The sequence below is a fragment of the Macrobrachium nipponense genome, chromosome 2 (genome assembly GCF_015104395.2).
Source record: "Macrobrachium nipponense isolate FS-2020 chromosome 2, ASM1510439v2, whole genome shotgun sequence".
In the NCBI taxonomy this organism is placed as follows: domain Eukaryota; kingdom Metazoa; phylum Arthropoda; class Malacostraca; order Decapoda; family Palaemonidae; genus Macrobrachium; species Macrobrachium nipponense.
This window is the reverse complement of record NC_087201.1, coordinates 21,630,203-21,656,648: the sequence shown is the minus strand read 5'-3', so window position 1 is coordinate 21,656,648 and position 26,446 is coordinate 21,630,203. Positions and strand designations below refer to the sequence as shown.

The following is a 26,446-nucleotide window of genomic DNA, read 5'->3' as shown; positions in this document are numbered from 1 at the left end:
AGTTGAAGAGAAGGAAAGGGAAAAAATGGATAAGTACCAAGACCTGAAAATAGAAATAAGAAGCATATGGGATGTGCTAGTGGAAATTGTACCCATAACAATAGGAACACAAGGCACGATTCCAAGATTCCTGAAGAGGAATCTGCAAAAACTAGAGGCTGAAGTAGCTCCAGGACTCATGCAGAAGAGTGTAATCCTAAAAACGGTGCACATAGTAAGAAAAGTGATGGACTCCTAAGGAGGCAGGACGCAACCTGGAACCCCACACTATAAATGCCACCCAGTCGAATTGGAGGACTGTGATAAACCAAAAAATAATAAATAAATAAAAAAAATAGAAATAATAATAATGGTTAAAATGAGCAGCCTTGGATAATTAACTAAACTCCTCTACTGTAAATTATACAGGCTCTTAGCTAACAACTATCAATGAAGAAGAAAAAGAATATCCTATTTGTATCATGTTCACTATCTACATACTGTATAGTAGCAGCTTACCATATTCTCAAAAGAAAGTGGGATTACATTTTCTCTAGATGGTGTGTAAAAAGACTCTCCTCCAACTGAAGAAGTAGGTGATGGAAAACCCACTTTGGTGACAGAAGTCTCCACAGGGATTTCTGGAGCTTTAACTGCAAGGCTGTTAGAACCTGAAGAAAAAAAAAACTTATTTTCCACAGAAGTACGTATGAAAAAATATAATACACAAGGGCACTGATTATTCATAAAGGCCAGATGCCTAACAACTGATTACCAAAAAAATTACTAGTAGTAACACTAACTGTAAAACATAACTATTTCATATAGTATATATATATATATATATATATATATATATATATATATATATATATATATATATATATATATATATATATATATATATATATGACCTTGAATATACTCTACCTTGTGCTGATCCAATTGAAAACGATCCAGCTGGAGTTCCTATGCGTGAGTGCATGGATCCCATGTTTAGTGAAGGTGATGGAGATGGAGTTGAACCTTTAATGTCCACAGGTGGAGGACTACTACTGGGATTTATCACATGAGAAATTGAGCCACTCACAAATGATCTATCAGGTGGGGGATAACCTGATATACCTTCTGATGAAAGAGGGTAATTTGAAGGAAGAGGTGTCCCAGATGGAGATAAATTTTTGGGATATGGCGGGGTTACTGATGGGCTAACTAAAGCTACTGAAGACTTTGGTAATGAAGGGATAACAGGAGAAACTGGTGCTGAAAGTCTTGTCAAAGGAGGAGCTGATGGCAAAGGCACTGAGGGCCTTGAAAATGGAGGAATAACTGACGAAATTGGTGCAGAAGTTTGGGAGAATGGAGGTATAACAGAGGAGATAGGTGCTGGTCTTTGAAATGAAGGAACTGATGTTGGGGAAGGGGTAGGTGATGCTGAAAAGGATGGAATGGCTGTTGGTGATGGTACCAAGGGACTGCTAAATGGAGTGTTAACAGCTGGAACAAATGTGGGGGGCTGTGGCAACAGTGGAGACCTTGAGGCAAGGTCACTCTCAGTTACAACACTTGAAAATATTGGTGTTGTGGCTGTAGCTGGTCTTCCACATATAGCAGTCTGATTACTGATGCCAAAAGAATCATTAAGGTCTATTTCAGGCATCTGATGCTGGCTTGCCGTATCTGAAAAGACAATATGCTAATTAACAGGCTTAGAATTGGTAAGGCAGCAAAGTTGTATATTTTAAGCCAGATTTCCCTTTACAGGGTTATACGTGAAATGAGTTCTCATCATCTTCATCCATCTACTGCACCTTTCTACCTCAATCCCTATCTGGTCTAGGTTTCCATCTTTCCCCTTTGCCATGACTTTCTAGCCCTTCCTACTAACATTTGTCCTACTACTTCCATACCTATTGATTTTGTATTAAGTTATACAACTATTAAACAAAAATCACAATTTTTCTTTAGTACAATCAAACCCCCGTATTCGCGTTTTTGAGATTCGCCGATATTTCTGTGGGACCTACTATCTCAAAACTATTCGTGGAGGAATTGCTCATTCCTGGGTTTTTCCATAAATAAATATGCAATAATTAGTGTACGTATTCTGGTGTTATTTTTATGAATAAATACATTTTTATAATACAAAAATTATTTACTACTTTTCAAATATTAATATTGATTAATACTGTTCTATTAAAATCTAATAAGATTAAAAAATATTAAACAATAATTCTCTCTTTCTCTCTCTTACTGAGATGTATTTTTTGTATGATAAATAAATTATTTACTAATTTTCAAGTAATAATAACGTAAACAGCAATAATATAAATTAATTAAAGAAACTACTACAGTGAATTAGTAAGATTTTAGTTTAGGAATTAAAAATTATGCAAGAATGAAGGAAACCCCAATCTTTTAGCATAGAGACTTGGAGAGAGGGGCAAGGGTGGAGCTGTCACATATGTCAAGAAACCTGACAGCAAGAGTAGGAGGTTGCCATCTTAGTGAGTCTCTAATAATTGCTGCCATCCTAGGGTCAAAGTAAATATACTGAAATTCTCTCTCTCTCTCTCTCTCTCTCTCTCTCTCTCTCAGGGAAAGCCTCTCTTTAACCAATTGGTATTAACACATATTTATCCACTGATGAATATTAAGTGTATTTTGATGTTATTTTTATGACTACATATATTTTTTATGATGCAAAAGGATTTACCAATTTTCAAATACTATTAATAATGATTAATACTGTATTAAGAGTAATATGATTAAATGATATTAAATATTAAAAAATAATCATCTCTCTCTCTCTCTCTCTCTTGTATGATAAATAAATTATTTACTTAATGCATAATAAGTACTACTTTTCAAATATTAGTAAGACTAAATAACAATAATAAACTGTTATTACAATATTTATGCGCTTCTATAGTAAGTCATTTTTAAGAATTACAGAACAAAATTATCCCAGTCTTTTGCCTTTTAAGTTATGAAGTGAGGGGGAAGAAAGGCTTGTCAGAAATGTCACATTACTTGACAAAAAGTGACAATGGGTCTAATTATAGCCAGCTTGATCATCTAATTTCTCTCTCTCTGGAAAAGATATTCGTAGTATGGCCAAGGGGGAGAAGTGTTGCCTATAGAGGTTCATTTCAATTTTTTGATATCATAAGGAGTTATTCTCTCACTCTCTCTCTCCCTCATATCATTCTCTATGTCTCCAAAATAATTCATAAATAATTTCTCTCTTGATGGTCAAATATATGAGGTTGCCCATTCAATGCTCTCTCTCTCTCTCTCTCTCTCTCTCTCTCTCTCTCTCTCTCTCTCTCTCTCTCTCTCTCTCTCTCTCTCTCTCTCTCTGTTATTGGCTATGTGCATATATTTTTAATGGTAAAATATTTAAGATGGCTTTAAAATTACATTAATAATATCATTACACAGATTAATACAGTTATAGAATAAAAATTTACTTGATGTAGGATAATACTTTAAGTATACAGTGGACCCCCCGTATTCGCGTTCTCCAGATTCGCAGACTCACACATTCACGGATTTCTCTGGGGAACGTTTCCCCGCATTATTCGCGGAAAATTCGCACATTCGCGATATTTTTCAATGATAAATATCCACAAATTCCTGTTTTTATTGTGAACTTCATCATAAAATGCACTTTTTGTGATAAAACTATTAAAAAAAACCAAGTATGAACATTTTTAGTGGGTTTTTCTTGAGTTTTAACTAACAAAATAGGCTGTTTTTAGCATTTTTATAGGGGTTCCAAACATTTGCGGGTTCTAACTATTCACGGGGGGGTCTGGTACGCATCCCCCGCGAATACGGGGGGACCACTGTACATCTGGTATTTGAACTTTGAAGATAGGCAGTTCTAAGCATTTTTAGAGGGGGGGTTCTAATTATTTATGGATTTTAGCTATTTGTGGCGGTCTGGTACGCATCCCCCCCGAATATGTCAGCTATAATTGTAATTTTGAAAAGAAAAGTGCAAACATATAGTATACTAGAAAAAACAAGTATGCCTCATGAAATGTTACTGAATTTCCCCATCTCGGTAAATCTCCTATACTCAGAATTTGTTAATGATTTTAGTTCCTATCTGTTATGATATTGTTTGAACTGTACTTATAATTTTACAAAATAAAATAAATTATTAGAAAAAACATGTGTAACTTTGTAAAATTAGCATATTTTTACGAGGGTCTTGTAAAAGCGGCCCCATACTGGATTGTAAATGGTCACTTTCAACTTCCTGTGGATGGTACAGACAAATTTATAAAAAAAAAAAAATTCTTACACCATGTGCATTTACATATCTTCCTCTTTTTGTTGATCTGTTTTTTTTCTTAAATTGGCCAACCTTAAAGTTTGCCCAGTCTGGTGGTGTACTTGATATGTACTTAGCCTGTCCCTGAAGGTTAAGAGGTTCAACTGTGCTGGCGAGATAATCTGAGAAATATACAGACAATGAGAAATTAATCGTCTTTTTTTCTTATATTTTTACTTTCACCCCATGGGGCTGGTACAAAACATGGTGTCTGGCGGCGGATGAAAATAAAAACATAAGCAAAAGATGTTAAATTTTTCATAATCTCTGTATATTTCTCAGATTACTACCTCACCTGTACTGCACTATATACACTCTTTTATTATTGGTTAGACAAAACCTTTCATAAAGAAACAACACTTTTGTGAGGAGCTCTTCCTTAGGACTACCATATACTGCATGAGCCTATGTACGTACAGTTTGAGAAATATGAGGTTTGAGTATCTGAAGAGGAATTAATGTAGCTTAGCAGGGTAGTTTGCAGAACGACGGGATCAGGCTCTAACGCTACCTCTGAACAGAAGCATAGTCCATGTTTCCTATGTTTAACGTTAGGGTAAATGATCGGGCGGCGACATAGCAGCCACCGATCCCGGAATGCAACCAACTTCCCGAAAAAGTACTTGAATTCACTGCCATGAGCACCAGTCAAGAGTTGTGGCCCATCCAGACAGCACAACGTGACCTCTATACTCCTCTTGAAGCAAGTGTTTTCTCCTAAATTATGAAATAGTAACGTCATAATTCAAGTGCTTTTTTGGGAAGTGGCCACATTTCGGGATCGGCAGCCGCTATGTCGCTGCTCAGTCATTTACCCAAGGGTAGAGTATCGAATGGCCTCCCGGCAACCACCTATACAGTAGTGTAACCACCTTCCCAAAAAATAACTTTAGCACTTCCAGTAACCTAAGATAGAGACATCAGTTGTGAATCAACGTTTGTGGAAGCAACACCCTCAGACCTCTACTTTCCTCTCGAAGTAAGTGTTTTCTCCCAAGTAAGAAATTAAGGCCATAATTTTCAATTAAACAGAGCTTATTGAAAGTCTAGCCATGCGCAGTGCTAACCTACCTCCATGACGCTTTCGAAACTTTTACTTAAAGCACCTTATGTTTAGAAGATTGATGCCATGTTGATGTTTGCGGAGTCACTTGTGTAAACAAACTATCCATTTCCTGTGCTAAATCAGCACACCACTTGTACCCATAGACACTGGTACACTTTCTTCACAACAATCTTATACGACAGGGGAAACCTTGCGATTTTTCGGGAGGAAGAAAGAGTGCACTAGATAACATTTAAATAATTAGTTAAAACACCAGAAAAAAAGTTATGAATTGCATAAATTTATTACATATTCAGGATAATTCATTTGAAAATATTCATTGTTGCAAAAGTAACCAGATTTCTGACACAAATTCCATCAGTTTTGCTGTGAATATTAGCTACGGTGTGTTGTTCGCGCTTTCCTAATTCTTTTTTTATCACTATTGCAAATTGGTGTTTACCCTCCAAACTTGGGATAAGACTTGCACAAAACCATGGAATAAGTGAATTTAACATATCTATTAGTAATATATATACATAGATATTAGAGCAATTTTATCATTATTGCATTACTATGACATCTAGAATCCATGGAAATAGTTTGTAAAGGCATCAGCGTATGTGTCAAGTTCCACTAAATTGGCAACAATAATTTGCCATTCTCAGCACGCAAACATTAAAGTTGCATTTGTTTCAGATGTACAATTATTAAAAATTTAAAAATGAATTATTTCAGCCATACAATTATTCAAAAAATAAGAACAAAAATTCAGAATAGTAATATAAACTTAAATAAATGAAAAGTGCTAGCAAAAAAGTACAAATATTTTGTCATAAACAATTCACTAAACCGTTGTCTGCTCGTGGATGCTTTTGGCAGCCAGACCGCCAGATGTACAACAAGGCTGAAAAATGATTCCCCCCATGGCTTTGCAGTAAACAAAGTCACGTATTTCAAGTGGAATTTGGAGTGAATTAAGAATGAAATGTGTAAAATTACAATCATATAAGCACAGTGGAGTTTCATATGTGATGGCAGTAAGGATGAACCCACCGATAACAAGGTAAAAATGCATTTTAATTCAAAACATGACCCCTAAGAATAAACGGGTAGTTTACAGTTTAGTTAACCAGGCTGCGCAACACCTTTTGTCCGGCCCATAAGCCCTTCGCCAAGGTAAGTAGTTCCGTGACCAACTCGGCCGCACAACATCCAAATCCATTTAAAAGTGGCCTTTTAGGCGATTTCAGTGGTCAATATGAACTTACTGGGGAGTCCAGGCCCCCCAGCCAGGTTAGGATACACGTCCTAAGTCATGATTAGGTTGGTTCATTTGGTTAGGTCACAATCATTGTTACCATGCTAGGGGTTCGCCCCCCCGGGCAGGTTAGGTCACGCGCAGTAAGTCAGGTTAGGTTGGCTGTTTTTATAGGCTTTTCTATAATCTATTACTGCACGTTTTCAAAAATTGCGCCAAACCATACGTGCGCCATCTTGTTTGTAATTCGTCTGCCAATTATCTAGCAGACGATACTCTTGGCCAACTAAACTGTAGGTGCTCCTAAGACATATCATACTTTCACTAGTATAGGCAAAAAATTTTGTTTAACTGTGCTGATTACAACTACAATCTTGAGCAATTTCAATAAACGTTACATACTATATACGCAAATATTGTTCAAATGAGTGGTGGGAAGGCTGGGAACCAAATCAGGAGAACTGCACCACACACCATATTGGATTTAAAAACTGACTTGAACACATATTTTACAAAAACTTCACATGCTTATTTTACTTTGTATGGCAAATTTATAGGTATATTTCATTTTGTTGATGAAACTTCAATCTTTTGAATGGTATGCTTAAATATTCAATTGTATTATTGTTTCACCAATTAAACATAGAGTGAAAAAGTGGTCTTTCTTCAGATCAATGATCACACAGCGGTATTTTACCCTAATGGGGGAGGGGTCCAGGAGGGGTGCAGTCACCCACCACCCCGCCAGATCAATGTATGGCACCCTAAGTGAGGTTAAGGAGGCAAGGTCTGATTAGGTCACGACACGGCATCCTAAGAAAGGTTAAGTTGGTTAACATCTGCGGAACCTGACCTCGTCAGTCTCAACTCGCTCTTTACACCTAGCCTAGGTAGGTAGCTAGGTAGATAGCTACTACTAGGCTAGCTGATTATAGTTATACAAAACTAGAATTTGATATAAAATTGTGTTTATGAACAGAAACTGGAGGCAGCCTCCATAAAAATGGAAAAGACTAAAGCTAGTCTACCATAGCCTACTCTACACAGGCGAGAAAAGGTTTATTTAGGTGCAGACATATGTATCAGCAAAACTCTCCATATTTAGGTACCATGGCTCTGAAGTGCATTGAGGCTTGGTGGGATGAGGACTGCAGACCCTTGTATCTCTTCAAAAGGCGAGTTTGTGCTTGCAGGAAACAAGAGAGGATTGGTATTTGTTCTGTTACTCATTTTCCTGCACTAAGTACCCACTACGGAGCTGTCATCAGACATAAACAAAACAAGAGTCGCATAGGGCAGCTTTCGGTGGTAAAGTTAAGTTCGCTATCGTAAGGGAAGGGGAACATGTTTTGTTATCATAAAAATTGATACACTTTATTCCACCCATTAAATAAAACTGTAAAATATGATAGTCTAAGGAAAATTGTCGATATGAATGGCGTTGCAATTAACAGCATTGATTTATGCATTCAACAAATCTCATTGATGTGGATGTAACATGCCGAATTAATAAAATTGGGAGGGTTGTTAAATAAAAAGCTATCTAACTTCCGACCACGAAAATGAAAGCTTAAGTAAAGCCCCAATGAAGAGCTCTTTGATAAGTATTCCGGATTATTGCGAAGCTCAGCATTACTACCATCTTTAACAAGAGCGAAAATCATAGCCATCCACGAGGAAGAAGTCTATCAAAGTGTTAATTTTTCTAAATGCTTTAAATTCTCTCTTATGAACAATACGATCTTTTGTAACATCATAGTCCACTATATACACGAACGATGTCTCTTATGCTAAAAGGGTAAAATGAAAGCCATTTTTCCTTAAATCGCTAACATGTTCGCCAAATCATCTTTTATACAACAGCATGAAAAACTGGGGAAATGAATCTTCGAAAGATATGAAACGGATGAATGTGAGAAAGCCCTTACGTCTAATGAATGGTGGAGCTCGTAGTACGTCTAACACGTTTTGACTACGATTGTCTTTATCCCGTGGTATTTCACAGGTGCGATGAAAAGATATGTGTTGATATTCATATCTAATTACATAAATGATTGGCATCGAAATTCCTTTCACCATGTCATGTACTAATTTAACCAATGCTCCTTGCTAGCAGTTATTTTTACGGTTACTGGAAAACTTCGTTGGAATCTTCATTGAAACGAACTTACAGAAATTTAGCTCACACTCACGTTTGCCCGTGCTTCATACTCAGTAGAAAAATTCAAAAGATTTCAGTTTTAGAGCAGAAATCTGGCTCAGCCACCAGCTCCTGCGCCAATCATGATGTGGTCATGGAATATGACACCGTTTCCCGTCTACAATGCCAGGCCGAAGTAAAGGGGTCATTTCCTGAGAATAAGTGTCTTATTACGAGTTCCTGCGTATCACTTTCCTTTACACAGAGCAACCGACAGGCCAGCATAGTTTTTTTCTCAGTGGTTGAAAGATTCATTACGGCCTACCCCGAAGAAGAAGCCTCTAAAACACTAAATACAGCACTTAAGTTCTGGCTTTTTCCTCCCTCATGGGCTCAGGTTTTGCTAGTATAGAGCACTAACCCAGTAGACACAGCACGGTATTTGTTCAAAACCTAAACAATTAACAAACTCAATGTGTCTATTGTTACAAAAAGCCACGAAATCAAAATGGCTCTCAAGTTCTGGTTTTGTTCTGCCTTAAAAGCCTAAGTTCGTCCTCCACTAACCTCGTCATCAGTTCCAGCACGGTATTTACATAAATGCTATTGGCAATAGTGGACTCAGCACACCATGCTCTACACTAACAAAACTGTTATAGGACTAATTATGGTAACCAAGTTGAGCTTTGTCCCCAGCGAAATAAAAGATGAAATGTCAGATAAAACTGTTGTATGGTAAACCACATGTAATGTCTGCCCATGAAAAAATGAGCACAAACTCCATCATCCTCTGTCTGTTTCCATTCTCAACAAGAAAATCATCTTTGTAGTTTTGAATGGTAAACATGCAATTCTGCCTCTGTGAAATTATGACTTCCACTACTTTAGAAGGAAGACTACATACTAAACTTGATCCCGGACACCGTTTTTCCCGATCACATCTTGTTCCAATGCTCAGGGTGAGAGATAATGAAATTTTCCCGTCCTCTAGCCACCTACACTCAATGGACCCCTCGACTTACTAAGACTCCACTGGAGAACGCAACAGTATAATCAGCTTGGAACGTACATGAGACCCTTTTAATACTGCCAGAACTTGGCGTGGATGAGAAAGCAAAGAAGATCGACCTCTTGATAGAAAGTTGGCTGTTCTGCCTCCTACCCAACATCTGAACAACTCTTCCTTAGGTAGATAGCATGTCAATGGCAGATCTCATGAAGAAGGTGGATGAGTTGCTGGAGACCTCTAAAGCCTCACAACATACTGCCAACAGCATCTGTGAAGCTAAGGATGGCCAAGACAACAAAATTCAAGCCAACACAATGCTGAAGGACCTTTACAATCTACAAGAGAAAGGGCATCCCCAAGTAGCCTTCGTTATCTAGCTCTCACCCAGCAGAGAGTTTATCATAGACATGAGCGTCTTTAAGATATGATCCTTCCTGCATCAAGAGAAGACAAACACAAAGCCATAGACAGCAGCCTCTGCCTAATGACTGCCCATGGCAACCACATACCTTCGTATAGCAAGTGAACCCTCATACTCCACCTATTAGGGTAGATATACTAGTGAAAAGTTATCGTTGCCAATGTTCAGATACCCTTGTACAGTGCCAGCTTCCTCGGATGTGTCGGCCTGCAGGCAGGTGTCGCTCATTACCATATTTTGGATTTAGCCTCCTTTCAGGCAGCACCGCTTAGCACTAGCACCAAACAGCTGTCCATGTCTTTGGTGGATCCTAAGGCTTCCACGCCCTCCTATAGGAGTTCCCAGGTGCCTTCAGACTCAAGTATATATATATGTGTGTGTGTTACATAAAGAGGGGGATTTGCTATGATATGTTTTAAATAAAATATAATGTGATATGCTATGACGTTTCTTGGAATGTAGAGACTCATCATTTAACTTCTCTGGAGACAGAGTGTCCGAGTGACAAGTCTTGGGAATGCTGACATGTCTTTTTGAGGTGGTGTGATCAAGAGTGCTGTCTTAGCAAATCAGTGCCTCGTCCTGTCGCTATGAGAGCTTGATGTAGAGGTGACTTTGAAACTGTTCTCAAGCAGTTTGTGGGCGTGAACATTGTGTGTGAATCCGTACGTGCGAGCCTTTTCCCCCTACATAATGAAATGTAGTGTTACCAAAAAGGGGAGACTATTACGGAGAGGAGGCAGAGCCAGGATGGCTTCTGACAAAGTGTTTGTTGATAAGTGATAGTGCAACTGTGCTGAAGAGGGCGTTTCTGGTAAAGGGGAATTGTTCTGGAGAAGAGTGGAATTGTTCTGGAGAAACGGGAACTGACTTAATTACTATGGTGTACTGTATTATGACTTGCCAAGTTTTGTGACTAAGATAATAGTGGGGCTATCTGAGTTCAATCATTCATTTAATCTTTCTGTTAATACTTTACTTTGCTTTTAAATAAATGCATAATTTTGTAAGTTCCGACTCTGATTTGATGACCTTAGATAATGGAAGGGAGGTATATCGGGAGAGAGAGAGAAAGATGGATGGAGAGAGGAGAGAGCAGAGAGAGAAGAGAAAGAGGAAGTAGAGAGAGGAATAGTGAGAGAGAGAGAATTTGTTTGCCAATTGCCTTTGGCCACTCTTGATCTATCGCTACCCTTGAAAATGATAACGAGATTGACCATCTCGTTATATATATATATATATATATATATATATATATATATATATATATATAACGAGATGGTCAATCTCGTTATCATTTTCAAGGGTAGCGATAGATCAAGAGATGGCCAAAGGCAATTGGCAACACATTCTCTCCTCTCTCTCTCTCTCTCTCTCTCTCTCTCTCTATATATATATATATATATATATATATATATATATATATATATATATAGATATATTATATTATATATCTATATAACCTCCAGGGGATGTCCTTAATACAAAGAGTAAAAATGACAAATTTATTCCAAGGTTTCTTCAAATCTAATCCGTTTCTACTCGAAATTGTTCAAAAAACCATTAATAAAATACTTAAACGAAATTCTTACAGCCACCAATACCTAATTTTATTGTCCCTAAAAGACTATTCTATGTTACGATCCCTTATATATCTGACTTGAAATTTACATCCAGCCTCACACGAATCATTGAACATGAGATACGATGCCCTAAAGTTAAACTCATATCAGGCAATCCCTGCACAATTGTTTTTTTTTTTTTTTTTTTTTTTTTAACTATAAAGATCGCCTTCCGCCTTTTATGCGATCCAATGTTACATATAAATTTACATGCCTGGATGTCCGGGCTCTTACATCGGGTCAACTCGAAGGCTGTTAAGGGTCAGATATTGCTCTCACTTGGCCTTCAGCTTTTTCACTGATCAGAGATTAAAACAACCTGAATTTCAAACATCAGAAATCATTCCTTTCATTGCAATATTGAAGTACAAAAAGAACAGTTTTCCATAATAGACCATGTCAAACATCTTGACCATTTAATTTCCCTTGAGCCTTTATATATCAAGAGACTTGTTCCCTCCCTTAACAGTAATACGTCCTCAGCAACTCTGTACCTGGCATAGTTGAAGTCGTTACTTTAACTTGTCTTAGTTCATTTCATCTTCTCTCCTCACAATGGACGGTTGGTGTCTAAGCAGTCTCTTTTAACCTGTTTTTTACTTCGTTCTTTTATGTAAATTTAAGACTATTTTTAATATATGTGAATTCCTGTTTATTGCATTTTTATTGTATTTTATTTATAAATGTGTCTGTGTTCTTTCACAGACTGATGATGCACAGAGAATTTCATGTGCGAAACGTTTCTTGGAATAAATTTGTAATTTTTACTCATTGTATCATGGACATCCCCTGGAGGTTTTATATGTGTATTTGCTGACACACATATATGTATATATATATATATAATATTATAATATCTATATATATAATATATATATATATATATATACTATATATATATTTTATATATATATACTGATGTTTCGAAATTAGAGCCACCCCCTCCACAGAACAAATGGAAAGTTATGAAGTTTTCTGCTATAGCCTATCTCCAAGTAAATTATCTGGAGTTTCTATTGAGCTATTTTTCATTTTACATTTCTTGTATTTCCAGACAGAGTGACGGAGTTAGATACAGCCATGGCTAACGACTCGGAGGAAATCACATGGATTGACCTTCAGAGAGGCGAGGGATGCTGGCGCATCCTTCATTTCACGTTCCTGGATAGCTAAATACATTAAAAGAGATGAATCCTTTGTTAAAAGAAATTGGAACAAAAGTCCATATGACTGTCATGGCAAAAAGAGTGAGAATCTTGGAAGGCCTGAAATCCTTTCTCAGGAGTCAAAAGACATCATATAGCTGAGGCAGTGAGTAGACCAAGAAAGTTTTTACGTAAATTGGCGCTTGAACTAGAAACAAAAAGGGGAAAGAAGAGAAGTTATAGTGCTGTATATCGTGAGTTGAAAAAATCTGGTATCAAGCCATTTTTTTCATGTTATCAACAAGCCCAACATCACTCAACAACAGAGAGAAGACCGTGCATACTTTTGTGGTTCATTTCTTAAAGAATAGGATGAAGCTGACTTTCTCCATGTTGTCGCATCAGATGAATTCTTCATTTACACAGTCAGGAAGCCAAATCATAAAAATGACATCATTTGGGCTGCAAAGTTGGATGATATCAGTGATGGCGTACACTATCGCCAAGTTGTGAAATTTCCTGAATGTTTGGTAATTTTTCTGTTTCACAACCAGCTAAACGGTTAATGTGGATCATCAAAGAAAAAGGACAGTCATGGAATGGCAAATAGGTACTTCAGAGAAACTGTGCTTACTGATGGAGTATTTCCTTTCCTCAAAGATCCTGAAAATGTGTTATCTGTTGAAGAAGTCACATTTTTGCATGATAAGGCACCATGTTTCAAGGCTCTTCAGACACAGGAGCTCCTTCGAAACAGTGGTATCGATTTCTTCTCGTCAAGTGAATTTCCAGGTAACTCCCCTGACCTTAATGTGTGTGAAAACATTGGTAGTATCTTAAAGGATTGTGTTGAAGTGCACACAATGATGGTATACTATGATGGTATACCAAGCTTCGACGACCTGCAAAGAGAGGTGACCGAAGTGCTCAGGGAAATGGAGTTTGAGTCTAAGCTTTTTTTTGCAAATTGCTGAAATCACACCCCTCAAGAATGCAGGCTGTGGTACAGGAGATGGAGGCCACATAAAATATTAAATACTCAGAGAGAAACTTAAATACATACCTGTTCTGAATTACTTTTGTTTTTTGTCCATATCAATTTTAGTTTATGCTGTAGAGTGGGGGGCTCTAATTTCGAAACACATATATATAACACACACACACACACACACACACACACACACACACACACACACACATATATATATATATATATATATATATATATATATATATATATATATATATATATATATATATTGCTACTTTCAAAATGCATATATTCCCTCTTTTGACTTTATAAAATGTTATGTAGAATTGTGCAACATTTTTCAGATTCCTAGATACATTAGAGATAGGATGTTTTAAATGTGTGTTCAGATTTCACATAACATAATGTAAAAGAATATAAATATAATGTAGAATGTAAAAAGAGACAGAATATCTTTGTCCGTTCAAAGGTGGAGTTGTTTTTCCTAATCTGTCAGCACATTTGTTAAGCGAGCTCGAGACTTCATTTGTGTTTTGAGAATCTGTCATCATGTAAGATAAGGGCTTCTGCTTCGGTCGATCGAGCAGAGTACTTGTCTTTTTTTTTTAAAGACTGAACTCATACGTGTATGTCTTTGTCAAAGCCACGTGCAGATTGCACATTTTGTATGTAAAATTGCGTAAGATTTCGAAGCTTCTGGCAGCATTGTGCCAAAAACGTTTTTGTGTCATCCACTTTCCAGTTTCCGCAAGGGAGAAGAATTTCATTAGATCTCAGATACTCGAGGCATTCAGATCTCTCTCTCTCTCTCTCTCTCTCTCTCTCTCTCTCTCTCTCTCTCTCTCCCTCGACATCCTTGAGATTATATTAACGTATCGTAAATTGGTCACTCATAACTTGAGAATTTCATATTGATATTTCTTAGAATTTATTTAGTGTTAAATAGTGTTTTTGTGGAATCTGAACAAACATTGTTGTTGTTACGGCGCCTGGTTTTTGTGAAAGTGTAAAACAAGACTGCAGCAAAGAAAGAAGTTGGTATACCAAAAAGGTAAAGTGTGTTATATTTTTATTAGTTGCAACTAATATCTAAAAACTAATAACTATTAACGGATAGGAATAGTGGTTAACTAATAACTGATAGGAACAGTGGTTTGGTAAAAACTGATGGTTACAATGTTTTGAGTGAAAAGATTTACACTTTTACACATTGCAAATTTTTGTGTTTTGTGTTTGTTTCATTTTGCGCATTTTTCCATTTTCTTGTTGAAGTGTGCCTTTTTATTTTGATACTGTCCACATTTTTCTGTATTTTCGTTTACATTCACAATTTAATTGACTTAGTTATTTTCATTAATTAGTCGTTGCACATTTAATTAAATTTAACACTTGTGAATTAATTTGCATTTACTTAGAATTCTTTTCAAGTTTTATTATTGTTTAGTACTTGTGAATTAATTTATAATTTTCAATTATTGCCTGACACTTTTGAATTTCAATTGAATCAATTTTCTTGATTTTTGTGATAAATTAATTTTTATTTAATTTTACTTAATTTGATTCAAGAATTAATTAAACTTACTTTGTTTTCAAGTAACAGTAATTTTCCCTGATATTGTGAATTTCACTTATAAATCTTGAGTTTAATAATAAATTTTTGTATTTTAAATTTTTATAAGTATTTCATTTCTAATCAGTATATCTGCATTTGATTATATTGATGTTAGGTAGAAACATAGAGTGGTAATTGATCTGCTTTCCTTCAATTTACTTGAAGTGACTTAGAACCAGGGAAGTACTTAGACTTCTGAAATCAGGGAAATACTTAGACTTTTAAAGTTGTTGATGGAGTGATGCCCTTTGATTAATTTAATTACAAGATTACCTCACACCTATTTTGATGAACTTAGTCTGATTTTCTGCAATACTGGTAAGTTGTTAAGGGATCACTGTTGCCTTTAGAGTATTCAGTCGTTTAGTACCTGTTATGAGGGTTCAGGTGTCTGGCTTTTGGTGAGGTAATAATTGATGAATGGTAACCAGATACTTGGCACTTCGTAACAATATATATATATATATATATATATAAATATATATATAGATATAATATATATATATATATATGTATATATATATATATATATATATATATATATATATATATATATATATATATATATGTGTGTGTCTGTGTGTGTGTGTGTGTGTGTGTGTGTGTGTGTGTGTGTGTAAGCTAATGATTTTGGTAGATGTTTCTCATCTTTGATTACATTAAGAATATTAGCAAGATCTTATTGGAGTTTAAATTGTTACAGCGTTAAGTTAAGTATATCTTAGTTTTACCAAACCACTGAGCTGACTAACAGCTCTCCTAGGGCTGGCCAGAAGGATTAGATATTTTTACGTAGCTAGGAACCAATTGGTTACCTAGCAACGGGACCTACGGCTTATTGTGGGATCCGAACTACATTATATCGAGAAATGAATTTCTGTCACCAAAAATAAATTCCTCTGGTTCCACATTGGCTGTTACAGCGTGATTTCTTCCGCAGGTAATCTGGCAGTCATGAAGCGAGCAATACTTTGTAGATATATATTTTACATACTCGTGTCATATTAATTAGTAATTTATGCTTAATGTTGCGAATATATCAAGTTCTTATATTCTTCGAGATACACAATAAGTTCACTTGAGTAGCATCTCAATAACTGAACATTAGAAGTACCTAATACGCGATATTCCTTGGCATTGCCGATGATTATAATTTCCGTTTTTGTTTCATTCAACTTGTATACTTATTGGGCTGACTTCTCCAAAGAAAATTATATTCACTCAGTTTATTTACAAATCTATTTCTGATAAACATTATTTTCGGATTCAGTTATACTCCATTCTGATATATTTGATTTTCATTATTTTTAAGTCAGCTCTGTGGTCATTCATAACACGAAAAAAATGACAGAAACCCCAGCTGAGAAGTCTTGGCAATGAGTCAAGGCTATTCCGGGTGGAAGCTACATATTGCCAGGTGAAATGTCTGCTAAATTTAGGCTGAAAATGACGCTTGACAGTCCACGGTAACCTTGAAAGAAGACTCCTATAGCTCTTCAAGAAGTCAAAGACGAAAATATTTAGTTAAAAGACGTTTTGTGAAAAACACAAGATTTCTTCTTCACTTAAAAAAAATTATTGCATGTATATGTGTATTATTGCTAGTAGACTATGAATACCAAATACTAAAAGTAAAGGTATCATGGTTAAAGATATGACGTTACAGGCTGCTCTGGGAAGTGCCCATGCCAACATAAGGCCACCGTCATCTCAAACGGACGACAAACTGACTGTTCAACAGTAGCGTATTGCAACAAACCTTCGGCACCAAGTTGCAGTGTTTTCTCTATTTGCCTTTTTATTCTTTCTTTCATCTCCTCCCAACTCGTCGTTCAACTTCTTGAGCTTTTTTTTTACTCTAATTATTCTCATTTACAATGAAATCATTTAGAGGCGCTCTCTGAGTCTAATGATTTAATAATCTTGTTTAGCGAATTACTCATACTCTAGGAGATGACGGCGCCGTGTTTATCGTACTCGATTGTTGGAATGGCGGTAAACTATACGAGTGCGGAAGCGCAGTTCAGCAAGTTTTGCACGGTGTAGAAAACTGTACATCTCTATTTCTTTAGAAAATTATATGCCTGCTGCTCTCTTATTTTTGAGAATACTTATTTAAAGTAAAGTAAAGAAATGTTTGTTGTCAGACAACTAAAGCTCTTCAGTATGAGCTTTGCATTTCACGAAGTTTTACTAGTTCCTCGCTGGACAAGTGGTTTTCGCGCTCGGCTGCCAATCCGGTAGTCCAAAGTTCGATCTGGTGATAGAAATTCATTTCTCGGAATAGTGTGGTTCGGATCCTACAATAAGCTGTAGGTCCCGTTACTAGGTGACCAATTGGTTCCTAGCCACGTAAAAATATCTAATCCTTCGGGCCAGCCCTAGGAGAGCTGTTAATCAGCTCAGTGGTCTGGTAAAACTAAGATATACTTAACAAAGTTTTGCTTCCTTACACGTATATATGCTAGATTATAATGATTCAGATTCATAATAATGCTAAAATAAGTACACTAGCATGAACCCTAACTTTACACGAACAATTCATAGAAAATATTGTTAAGAGGTTGTAAATAAGAGTTTTTAAAGACAATAAAAATGTTGCATCTTTGGCTATACTACGTGTTACTGTTCAACAGGTGGCATGATTAGCGATATAGGCAACTATATATCAAGGGATTTTTTAAAATAAATCAATTGGAGTTCTGCATTCCTAGATCTCTTTTATACACTTCTTTAGAGAACATATATTTTCTTACGGCAAAGTGTAGACATTTTTGTTTTCGGCTAGTCTGAACTCGTTGTTTTACTGTAAATTTTTACTTTTCAAAGTATGTGATGAAATTAGCATTCCAGCAGAACTAGCTTTACATAGATTAATGAATGAAAAATAAATCCCGTTAACAAAAACTGGTCGTTGTATCGTGGGGTCACAACACACACACACACACACACACACACACATTATATAAACTGGAACACACTACTCTTCATATAATAACATACATGAAGTATAAAGGGAACTTTTACCTGAAAAAATCATAACTAGGATTTTTTTTTTTAGGCCTCCGTTATGCTGCACTAACTGCCACTTTTTTTTAAAGACTGGCATACTTTCTAATTAAAAATATAAAAACAGTGGCAATGACGATAAGACATTGTTGTTAAAAAAAAAACTTTGAGCAGAATGGTCAAGAAGCTTCTGAATGTGAATGAATGAACACAAGCGAGATTAGAGAATTATTTGTTGTAGGTAATGACGGAGGTCACGGTACAAGTTGGCTTTCAACCATTTAATAACTAAATCCTAAAATGGAATGGACTGGAGAAATTTTACATTTATTGTGATATTTATCATCAAATAATGATCACAAGGTTGTCATCAGGAATTTAAGTGATATAAAAAAACTTTACTTTTTTTTAGCCAAACGCATAGTATGTTTTTCATTGAAAAGAAGATTAAAGCAATTTAATAAGACTAACAAAATTATGACATAGTAATGGTATGCGTAATCCCGCGTCCGTATTAGATGACCAAAGTTGAGGTAACTTAGTGTTATGACATAAGAGAGCGAAACCTTTCAAAGCTATTTTAAGGTCTCGCTGACTAGTTTAAGACGAACCTGTTTTCTTTGACTATACATTTAAGGAAATTATTTCATGCTAAATTATTTACGTAACATATACTTCCACTTTTGTCTCTTTGAATATAACCCATATTTATAGTGCTTGCCTGCCCATTTTGTCTGTGAAACTTCCAGTAGGCCTATAACTTCTATCTTTTTGTAGTCCAACGGCTCCTTTTGGTTTTGCTCCCAGACTTTTCCATTGTTAATGTTAATTTCTGGCCGCAAGTTCGAAGAAGGGCGCGTTCATCTTCTTATGTATTCGGCACCCGCAGTGCGTATGAATGTTCACACTTCTAATGCAACACTGCCTACCACTGTGCATAGTATCTTCTTACCTCGTATGTCAGTGGCTTCACTGCCAACCGCACAAGTTCCAGGTGACTCTACGAAGGCTCACGCAGAAATGTTATGAACATAATCAATAGTACGACTCTCTCATATATGAACAATATTCTGATGAAGCTACGTAGTAGTCATTATCAACTAGCCCATGAGTAGGCTACCTACTGTATTAATCACCGTCAGATGATCGCAAAGAAAAAATACGCTCTTACTCATAATCCTTTATCGGCTTTGAATAAGTTTCAATGACGCCCAGACCTATAATTCTCGTGGTAACGTCATAGCATGGGTTCAGTGTACTTATCAATCAAAGAGCTACACTACATGAGAGACGCTGTAATTTCATTCACTTCCCCACTCTCATTGGAAAACAAGTTACTGGGATGAGGCTAAAAAAACTCACGATTGCGTCACGTCATCCGTACAGTTAACGGGAGCTATCAGTTATTCAGTTATCACTTTGTCGTTTATCTGATTAGTATCACTCTACTTTACTAGATGACTTTGCATAAAGGAACCTAATTCCGAGTGAGTAATTGGTATATTGAGAGAGAGAGAGAGAGAGAGAGAGAGAGAGAGAGAGAGAGAGAAGAAGGTGAGAGAGAGGGAGGAGAGAGAAGAGAAGAGATAGAGAGAGAGAGAGCGAGAGAGAGAGAGAGAGAGAGAGAGAGAAGAGAGAGAGAGTCATTTAAAGGCTTAAGCTTGTCAACACTGGTCTCTCGCTTACACACACTGTATATATATATATAGATATATATATATATCTATATATAGTATTATTATATATATATATATATATATTACTATATATATATATATTATATTATATATATATCTTATATGCTTTTGGGGCAAAGTTTTTCTTGTACGCAGATTTCGTTGAATTCTATGTTTTGTTTTTTTTGTTGATCAACTTATCAGTTTGACCAAATTTTCTAAAACTTCTTCGTTCTTCTAATTTACTAGTAAATACAACACCACAGCTGTTCTGTCACTCGTCGTGACTTCTTCAAAGTGTATAATCTGGACATGTTGCTTGAGATTATAAGCTGGCCTTATGCCAACACGGGCTCTTGCTCATAGAGCAGCCCTTAGACTAATCTGGACATAGCGTCCTGTTGTTTTGATGAAGTTTGCGGACGGATATGTAGCGTCCAAATAACAATATTACAATAATACATTATTTCTAACATTTCTTCGTTCTTCTAATTTCAGTTGGTGGAAAAAAAACGGAGATTAACTCTTTGTTCCATTTACTGTCATTACCTACTGGATAAATCTATATGGGAGAGTCTAACACAGAAATCAACAGAGTTTTGTAGATGGGAATTTGAAACAGTACCCAGGATAGGTGATAGTAATTTAACTAGATATTTAGAAAGTTTATTGCTAATAGAACCGGTTGAACTGATCTTCTTCCTAGCTTAAACCCATTTTTATATGGGGTCACCATTGCGAATGCGTCGTCTCCATCGATTTCTGTCCTGTGCCTCGTTCTCATTTATACCTTTCAATTCCATATCTTCCCCTACACAATCACGCCATCTCTTTCTTGGTCTTCCCTTCTTCCTTCTACCCTGCACTTCCATTTCCATCGTATGTCTTCCAACATGACGTTCCTCCCTTCGTAACAGGTGTCCATACCATCGAAGCCTTCCTTCCTGTATTTTCTTCGATATTTCAGCTACCTTTGTCGATCCTCATATATAATTTCTAATCCCATCTTCCCTTGTTACTCCCGACATCCATCTCAACATTCTCATTTCTGCTACATCTATCTTCTTCTCTGTTTTCCTCATACTTGCTGTTTCTGTTCCATATAAAATTGCTGGTCTGACCACCGTCCTATGGAACTTTCCTTTCAATTTCAGAGGGACCTTCTTGTCACAGAGGACCCCTGATGCAGACCTCCAATTATTCCATCCTGCCTGAATTCGGTGTCTCACCTCTTGGTCCGGTTGAACTGATAATGGGACGAATAAGGAAGTCTCTTTTCTGGGTTTTGATTAATCGTACATGTAAGGTAAAGATCGTCATCATTTTCTCTTTTATTGAACTGAATTCCTTCTGTATAGTTTTTATTTTAGGATTGAAACTTTTTATGGCATCAGGTAAAGGCTCTTTCCGTAGTCTTTTAGAATAACTACAGTCAGATAGTAAGTTTTCCATTTTTCCCACATAACTAATTTTATCCATTACTACAAAATAATTGGATTTATCAGTTTTTGTAATATGCAATTTTTTATCTTTCTTCGTTTCTCGAATTGCATCGACAAACCTTTTCAGGGAATCCATATTTTGTTAGGTATTTGAAGTGATCCAAAAATATATCCTTTCACTAAATTCTGGGTCAAAGGTCACCGAAAAAGGAATCTATTGGAGTCCATCTTTATCGAAGCGACGTCAACAAGGAACTTAAATCTCTAACCAGGATTATACCTTGATCCTCTTTCCTTATCTCTTTTGCTTAAGAACATGCCGCCCAGATTATTAAACTATAGCCCCCCCCCCCCCCCACCTCTTTCTGATTTTGTATATAAAGGCCTGTCAACTTCTTTTATAATCAGTGTGAACTTGAAAATGTGAAATATACTAACGAATGTACTTGTGCCAAGTCCGTGTTTCACTAACCTTCTGAACTTGAAAATATGAAATATACTTACCTTTCTGCCGTGGATTAAAAGATATTCTCAAGTACGTGTTCCTTCGTGCTACATTGGACATATATATATATATATATATATATATATATATATATATCTATATATATATATATATATATATATATATATATATATATATATATATATAATAATATATATATATTATAAAAACGACCAATGCCAGACTGAAGAATTATAAAAATAAGTTTACAAAGAAAGCTCGTATAAATGACAGATGGGGATTGCAAAGGAGAACATATGCACCTGGAATCCAGATCTACAAAACGTGTGTAAATATTTAAGAGGTTTTACAAAGGATTTGGCCCAACAGCTCGGAAGCAGGGACAAAACGGTTAAAAGATTATACAAGGAAAGTGGCTGACTACGGAAAAAAACTTTATAAAAGTATACAACTTAATAACTCTCCTTTTAGTAAACAATGCAAATTTTTACAAGGTGAACATTTTTGCAACAAAAATATATATTAAGCTATGATATAAAAAAGGATATATATAGTATATATATATATATATTATATATATATATATATAGATATATATATATATATATATCTACTTGTAATGTAAGTTTTGTAATGCAATTATGATTTTGGTAATATGACTAATTCCCCTCAGAAATTGTGTATAATGTTGTGAAATGTATATTTTTGTGTTCAGATTCCCAGGTTTAAAGATAACACGTTTAAGTAGTGTAACATTTCATTTTGAAACGTACATAAGACAGAGAGAAAGAGTAAGCGCTTATAAGTTTCTAGAGAGGGTTGTTATTCACAACTTGTGAATGCCTTAGCCAGCTCATTTTTTATTGTCCCATGTAGTCCCTTGATGAATACAGAGAACAATTCATCCATGTACGCAAATGAATGCGCAGGGATCTCCCAAATACGGCATCGGGTCCTTCGAGAACCTTCCCTACAACTATATCGTTTCATGTTTACTTACAGTAATTAAATATTCTATTGCTAGGGATACCATTTAATATCTCTAATAAATTAAAAGAGGACTTATCGACTAATAAGTAGTTAATTGCGAATTGTAAAATTCCATAACATAACTGAGATGATGTAATATGTTTTTGTCTTGTACTCGATGCACAACTGCCCCCATATGCCCATATGCTACGGAGATAGAGACCTATTCATTTAAATTTTGAGACTTAGCTGCATGTGTTAGGGAGTGTAGCATCTCCTTCAAATCTCTCTCTCTCTCTCTCTCTCTCTCATTCTCTCACGAGGCTGTTTCATTACCGTAATGTAACTCATGTTTATATATAAATCGGTCACTTGATATTACTAGCTCTGTGTAATTTCTTAGTAACATATGTGTCGTTTGTGGAATCTGAGCATAGTGTTATTATTATCATTTTTGTGAAGGCGCCCACGAAAGTGTTGAAGATTGTAACAATATATATATATATATATATATATATATATATATATATATATATATATATATATATATATATATATATAATATATATATATATATAAGGCAACTAATTAGTAGTTAAGTCAGTGATTTTATCTTTTAGGTCATTCTTGAAGAGATTTTTCACGAAACAATAAAGATTTATGAACCCAATGGGTAAACGTAGGGTCGATTGATCTCATGAATGAACAGCTAACAAAACCTCTGACAAAATCGTCATTGACACACTTTTAAACATTTAGAAAGCATATTTTACTAACGCCTCAACATTATTTCTTCAAAACTAAATTTACACAGGAAGGTAACTTTTTCATTATTTCAAGGTTTTCGAACATTGAGGAAATTCGAGATATTATCTCTTCTCGAAAATGCAATAGAAAACGGTGCAAGGAGAACTGTAGTAATCAAGGAAACAATAATAATCCAATAAATTATACTTTGACAGCAATCCCCACTTCATAAAAATGATCTCATAATTTTTTATCAAAGTTTTAAGTACTGTTGATCAGTCTCTTGCATAGGTCTTCCCTTGTGTAAGTGTATGCTGTCGGTACTTATAGAAAATAAAGAATGCATGAATGTGATTGGGACTGTTAAGGTTTTTGTTTTTTACTAATAAACCCTTTTTGTCGGTTTTCATTTGATGTAGGTATATAGGAATGCATACAAACATATATATCATATATAAATATTTATTATATGATTATCTATATATATATATATATATATAGATATATCAACAGCATTCAGCAGGGTCCAACAAACACATCAAAGAGGGCCATATTTATTAGCAAGAGACGTTTCGCACATTATCTATGTGCATCTTCAATCTGTAAGAACAACATAAAATACGTTAAAGTTTAAAAAACATAATTTTCTTTATAAAACAGATTAAGTTAAGAAAAAAAAGTATTTAAAAAATTAAAATTAATACAAATTAAAAGGTACATAGTAAAAAAGGAACCATTTCTCACCAAATCATCCAAAGGAGAAGGAAAAGAACGAATGACCAAAACTTGACACCAACCTACGACTTCAGTTATGCAAGATAAAGAGGAGGAGCGGAAACGTTAGAATTCAAAGAAGGAACAAGCCGTTTGATGTATAAGGACTCAAGGGTAGTTAGGTAATTGCTATGACTTGTTCCACCAATAATAGAGAAGTGCTTTTTATTTATTTCAATTTTGCATATGGAGGCATGATTCTTTATATTAGAAAATTCTGGTTTGCTTAATTTTTGACCCGTTCTAAAGCTGTATCCCACATGGCTACAGTATCTCATCTGCAGTAACCTACGGCTTGATCCAACATAAATACCGGGACATCCCGGGCACTTGAATTTATAAACAATGTTGGATCTCATGAAGGTCTGCAGTTTGTCTTTATAGCCGAAGAATACGCCAATCTTGGGTGGATTGATTGGAATTAAATGCAATTTAAGGCAGCCAAATTAATTTTCGATTATTTGTTTAAGTTTGGCAGAAAACTTATCGTCAGAGATAAATGGGATGGTGGCATACACATTTTTCTTCAAGACATTATAAGAGGGCATCGGATTGGAGAAATCTTGTGACAGAAATTGTTAGCAAGCCCAGTGTATGATTTTTTCCTATACACAGATGTAGTAAATTCACCATTGTCTCTGCTAACATTGATGTCTAAAAAGGGTAAAGAGTTGTTGGTTTCCTTTTCCATGATAAATTTTATATTTTCATGTTGACTATTGATATGGTCCAGAAACATCTCTCTATGCCAGGGTTCTTTGAATAGCGCAAATGTATCATCAACATATCGTCTAAAATAGACAGGTTTACACACATCCGGACAGTTAGTTAAAAGGTTTCTTCTAAAAAGGACATAAAAATATTAGCAAACACAGGTCCCAATGGGGAGCCCATGGCAACTCCATCGACCTGCGAAAAGAGTTGACCATTAAAAACAAACATCGAGTCTTGCACAGCAAGCTCAAGAAATGTCCTAAAAAGTTGTCTGTTAAAACCGTGAAAAATTACGTGATCGTCATAAAAAATTCTGTCTAAAATAATGCCGATGGTTTCATTTAGAGGCACGTTTGTAAAAAGAGATTCTACATCAAAACTTGTCATGTGTAGATCACCATCTTGTAAAACTATTTGTTTCTGGAACTCATAACCATTCTTAAGCGAAAGTTGGTTGTAAGCGAAATCACTAAGTAATGAAACAAGGTATTTTGATATAGTATAAGAAGGGCTGTTATAGGCTGCCATAATAGGTCTGATAGGAACTCCTTCCTTATGTATCTTAGGGAGACCATACAGAATACTAAAAGATGAACCTGTCACAAATAGTTTCTGATATGTAGTTTCATCCAAAATACCCCGTTCTTTAATTTTCTCAAAAACCTGTTAATTTTATCTTCCCTTTTATAAATATCCAAAAAGTTTGGTTCTCCATGTGAATGAAATTTGGTGTTGTCTGCAAGAACGTTATTCACCTTATCAATATACTCTTGTTTATTAAGTAGCACAACACCTTTACCTTTATCCGGTTTGCAAATAACCAAATTATCCCGTTTGCCAAGTTTTTTCAAGATAGTCAAATCCTCTTTCCTGAAGAACGTTCTTCAGGAAAGAGGATTTGACTATCGTTTTAAACGCAATTACCAATCATGAACTGGGTCCTTCGTCTTAAGGACTTCTCTTCGTGTGTTTTGTTGACCTTATACAAGATAATGTTGCCATACCTACAGTCACCATTGCCATTAATAAATAATCTGGCCTCAATTAAAACTAAATTTCCAAGAAATTTAAGAAATGGT

The 26,446-nt window shown here is 35.5% G+C and overlaps 1 protein-coding gene across 4 annotated transcripts in view; it reads right to left on the bottom strand.

The window, feature by feature from the left end:
• LOC135220477 (phospholipase DDHD2-like) overlaps positions 1-19,867 on the bottom strand; it is a 171,278-nt gene extending 151,411 nt beyond the window's left edge. Inside the window, exons 1-3 of one of the 4 annotated variants that reach the window (XM_064257607.1) lie at positions 19,532-19,867; positions 910-1,659; positions 499-650 (exon numbers count right to left, since the gene is read on the bottom strand). In XM_064257607.1, the coding sequence (XP_064113677.1) occupies positions 499-650; positions 910-1,639 (882 nt within the window). In that variant the 5' untranslated portion in view covers positions 1,640-1,659; positions 19,532-19,867. Of the gene's footprint in view, positions 1-498; positions 651-909; positions 1,660-7,739; positions 7,947-19,300; positions 19,504-19,531 lie in introns of those variants that run through there. The other 3 variants (XM_064257606.1, XM_064257604.1, XM_064257605.1) reach the window with 3 other exon arrangements.
• Between the last annotated feature and the right edge of the window lie 6,579 nt (positions 19,868-26,446).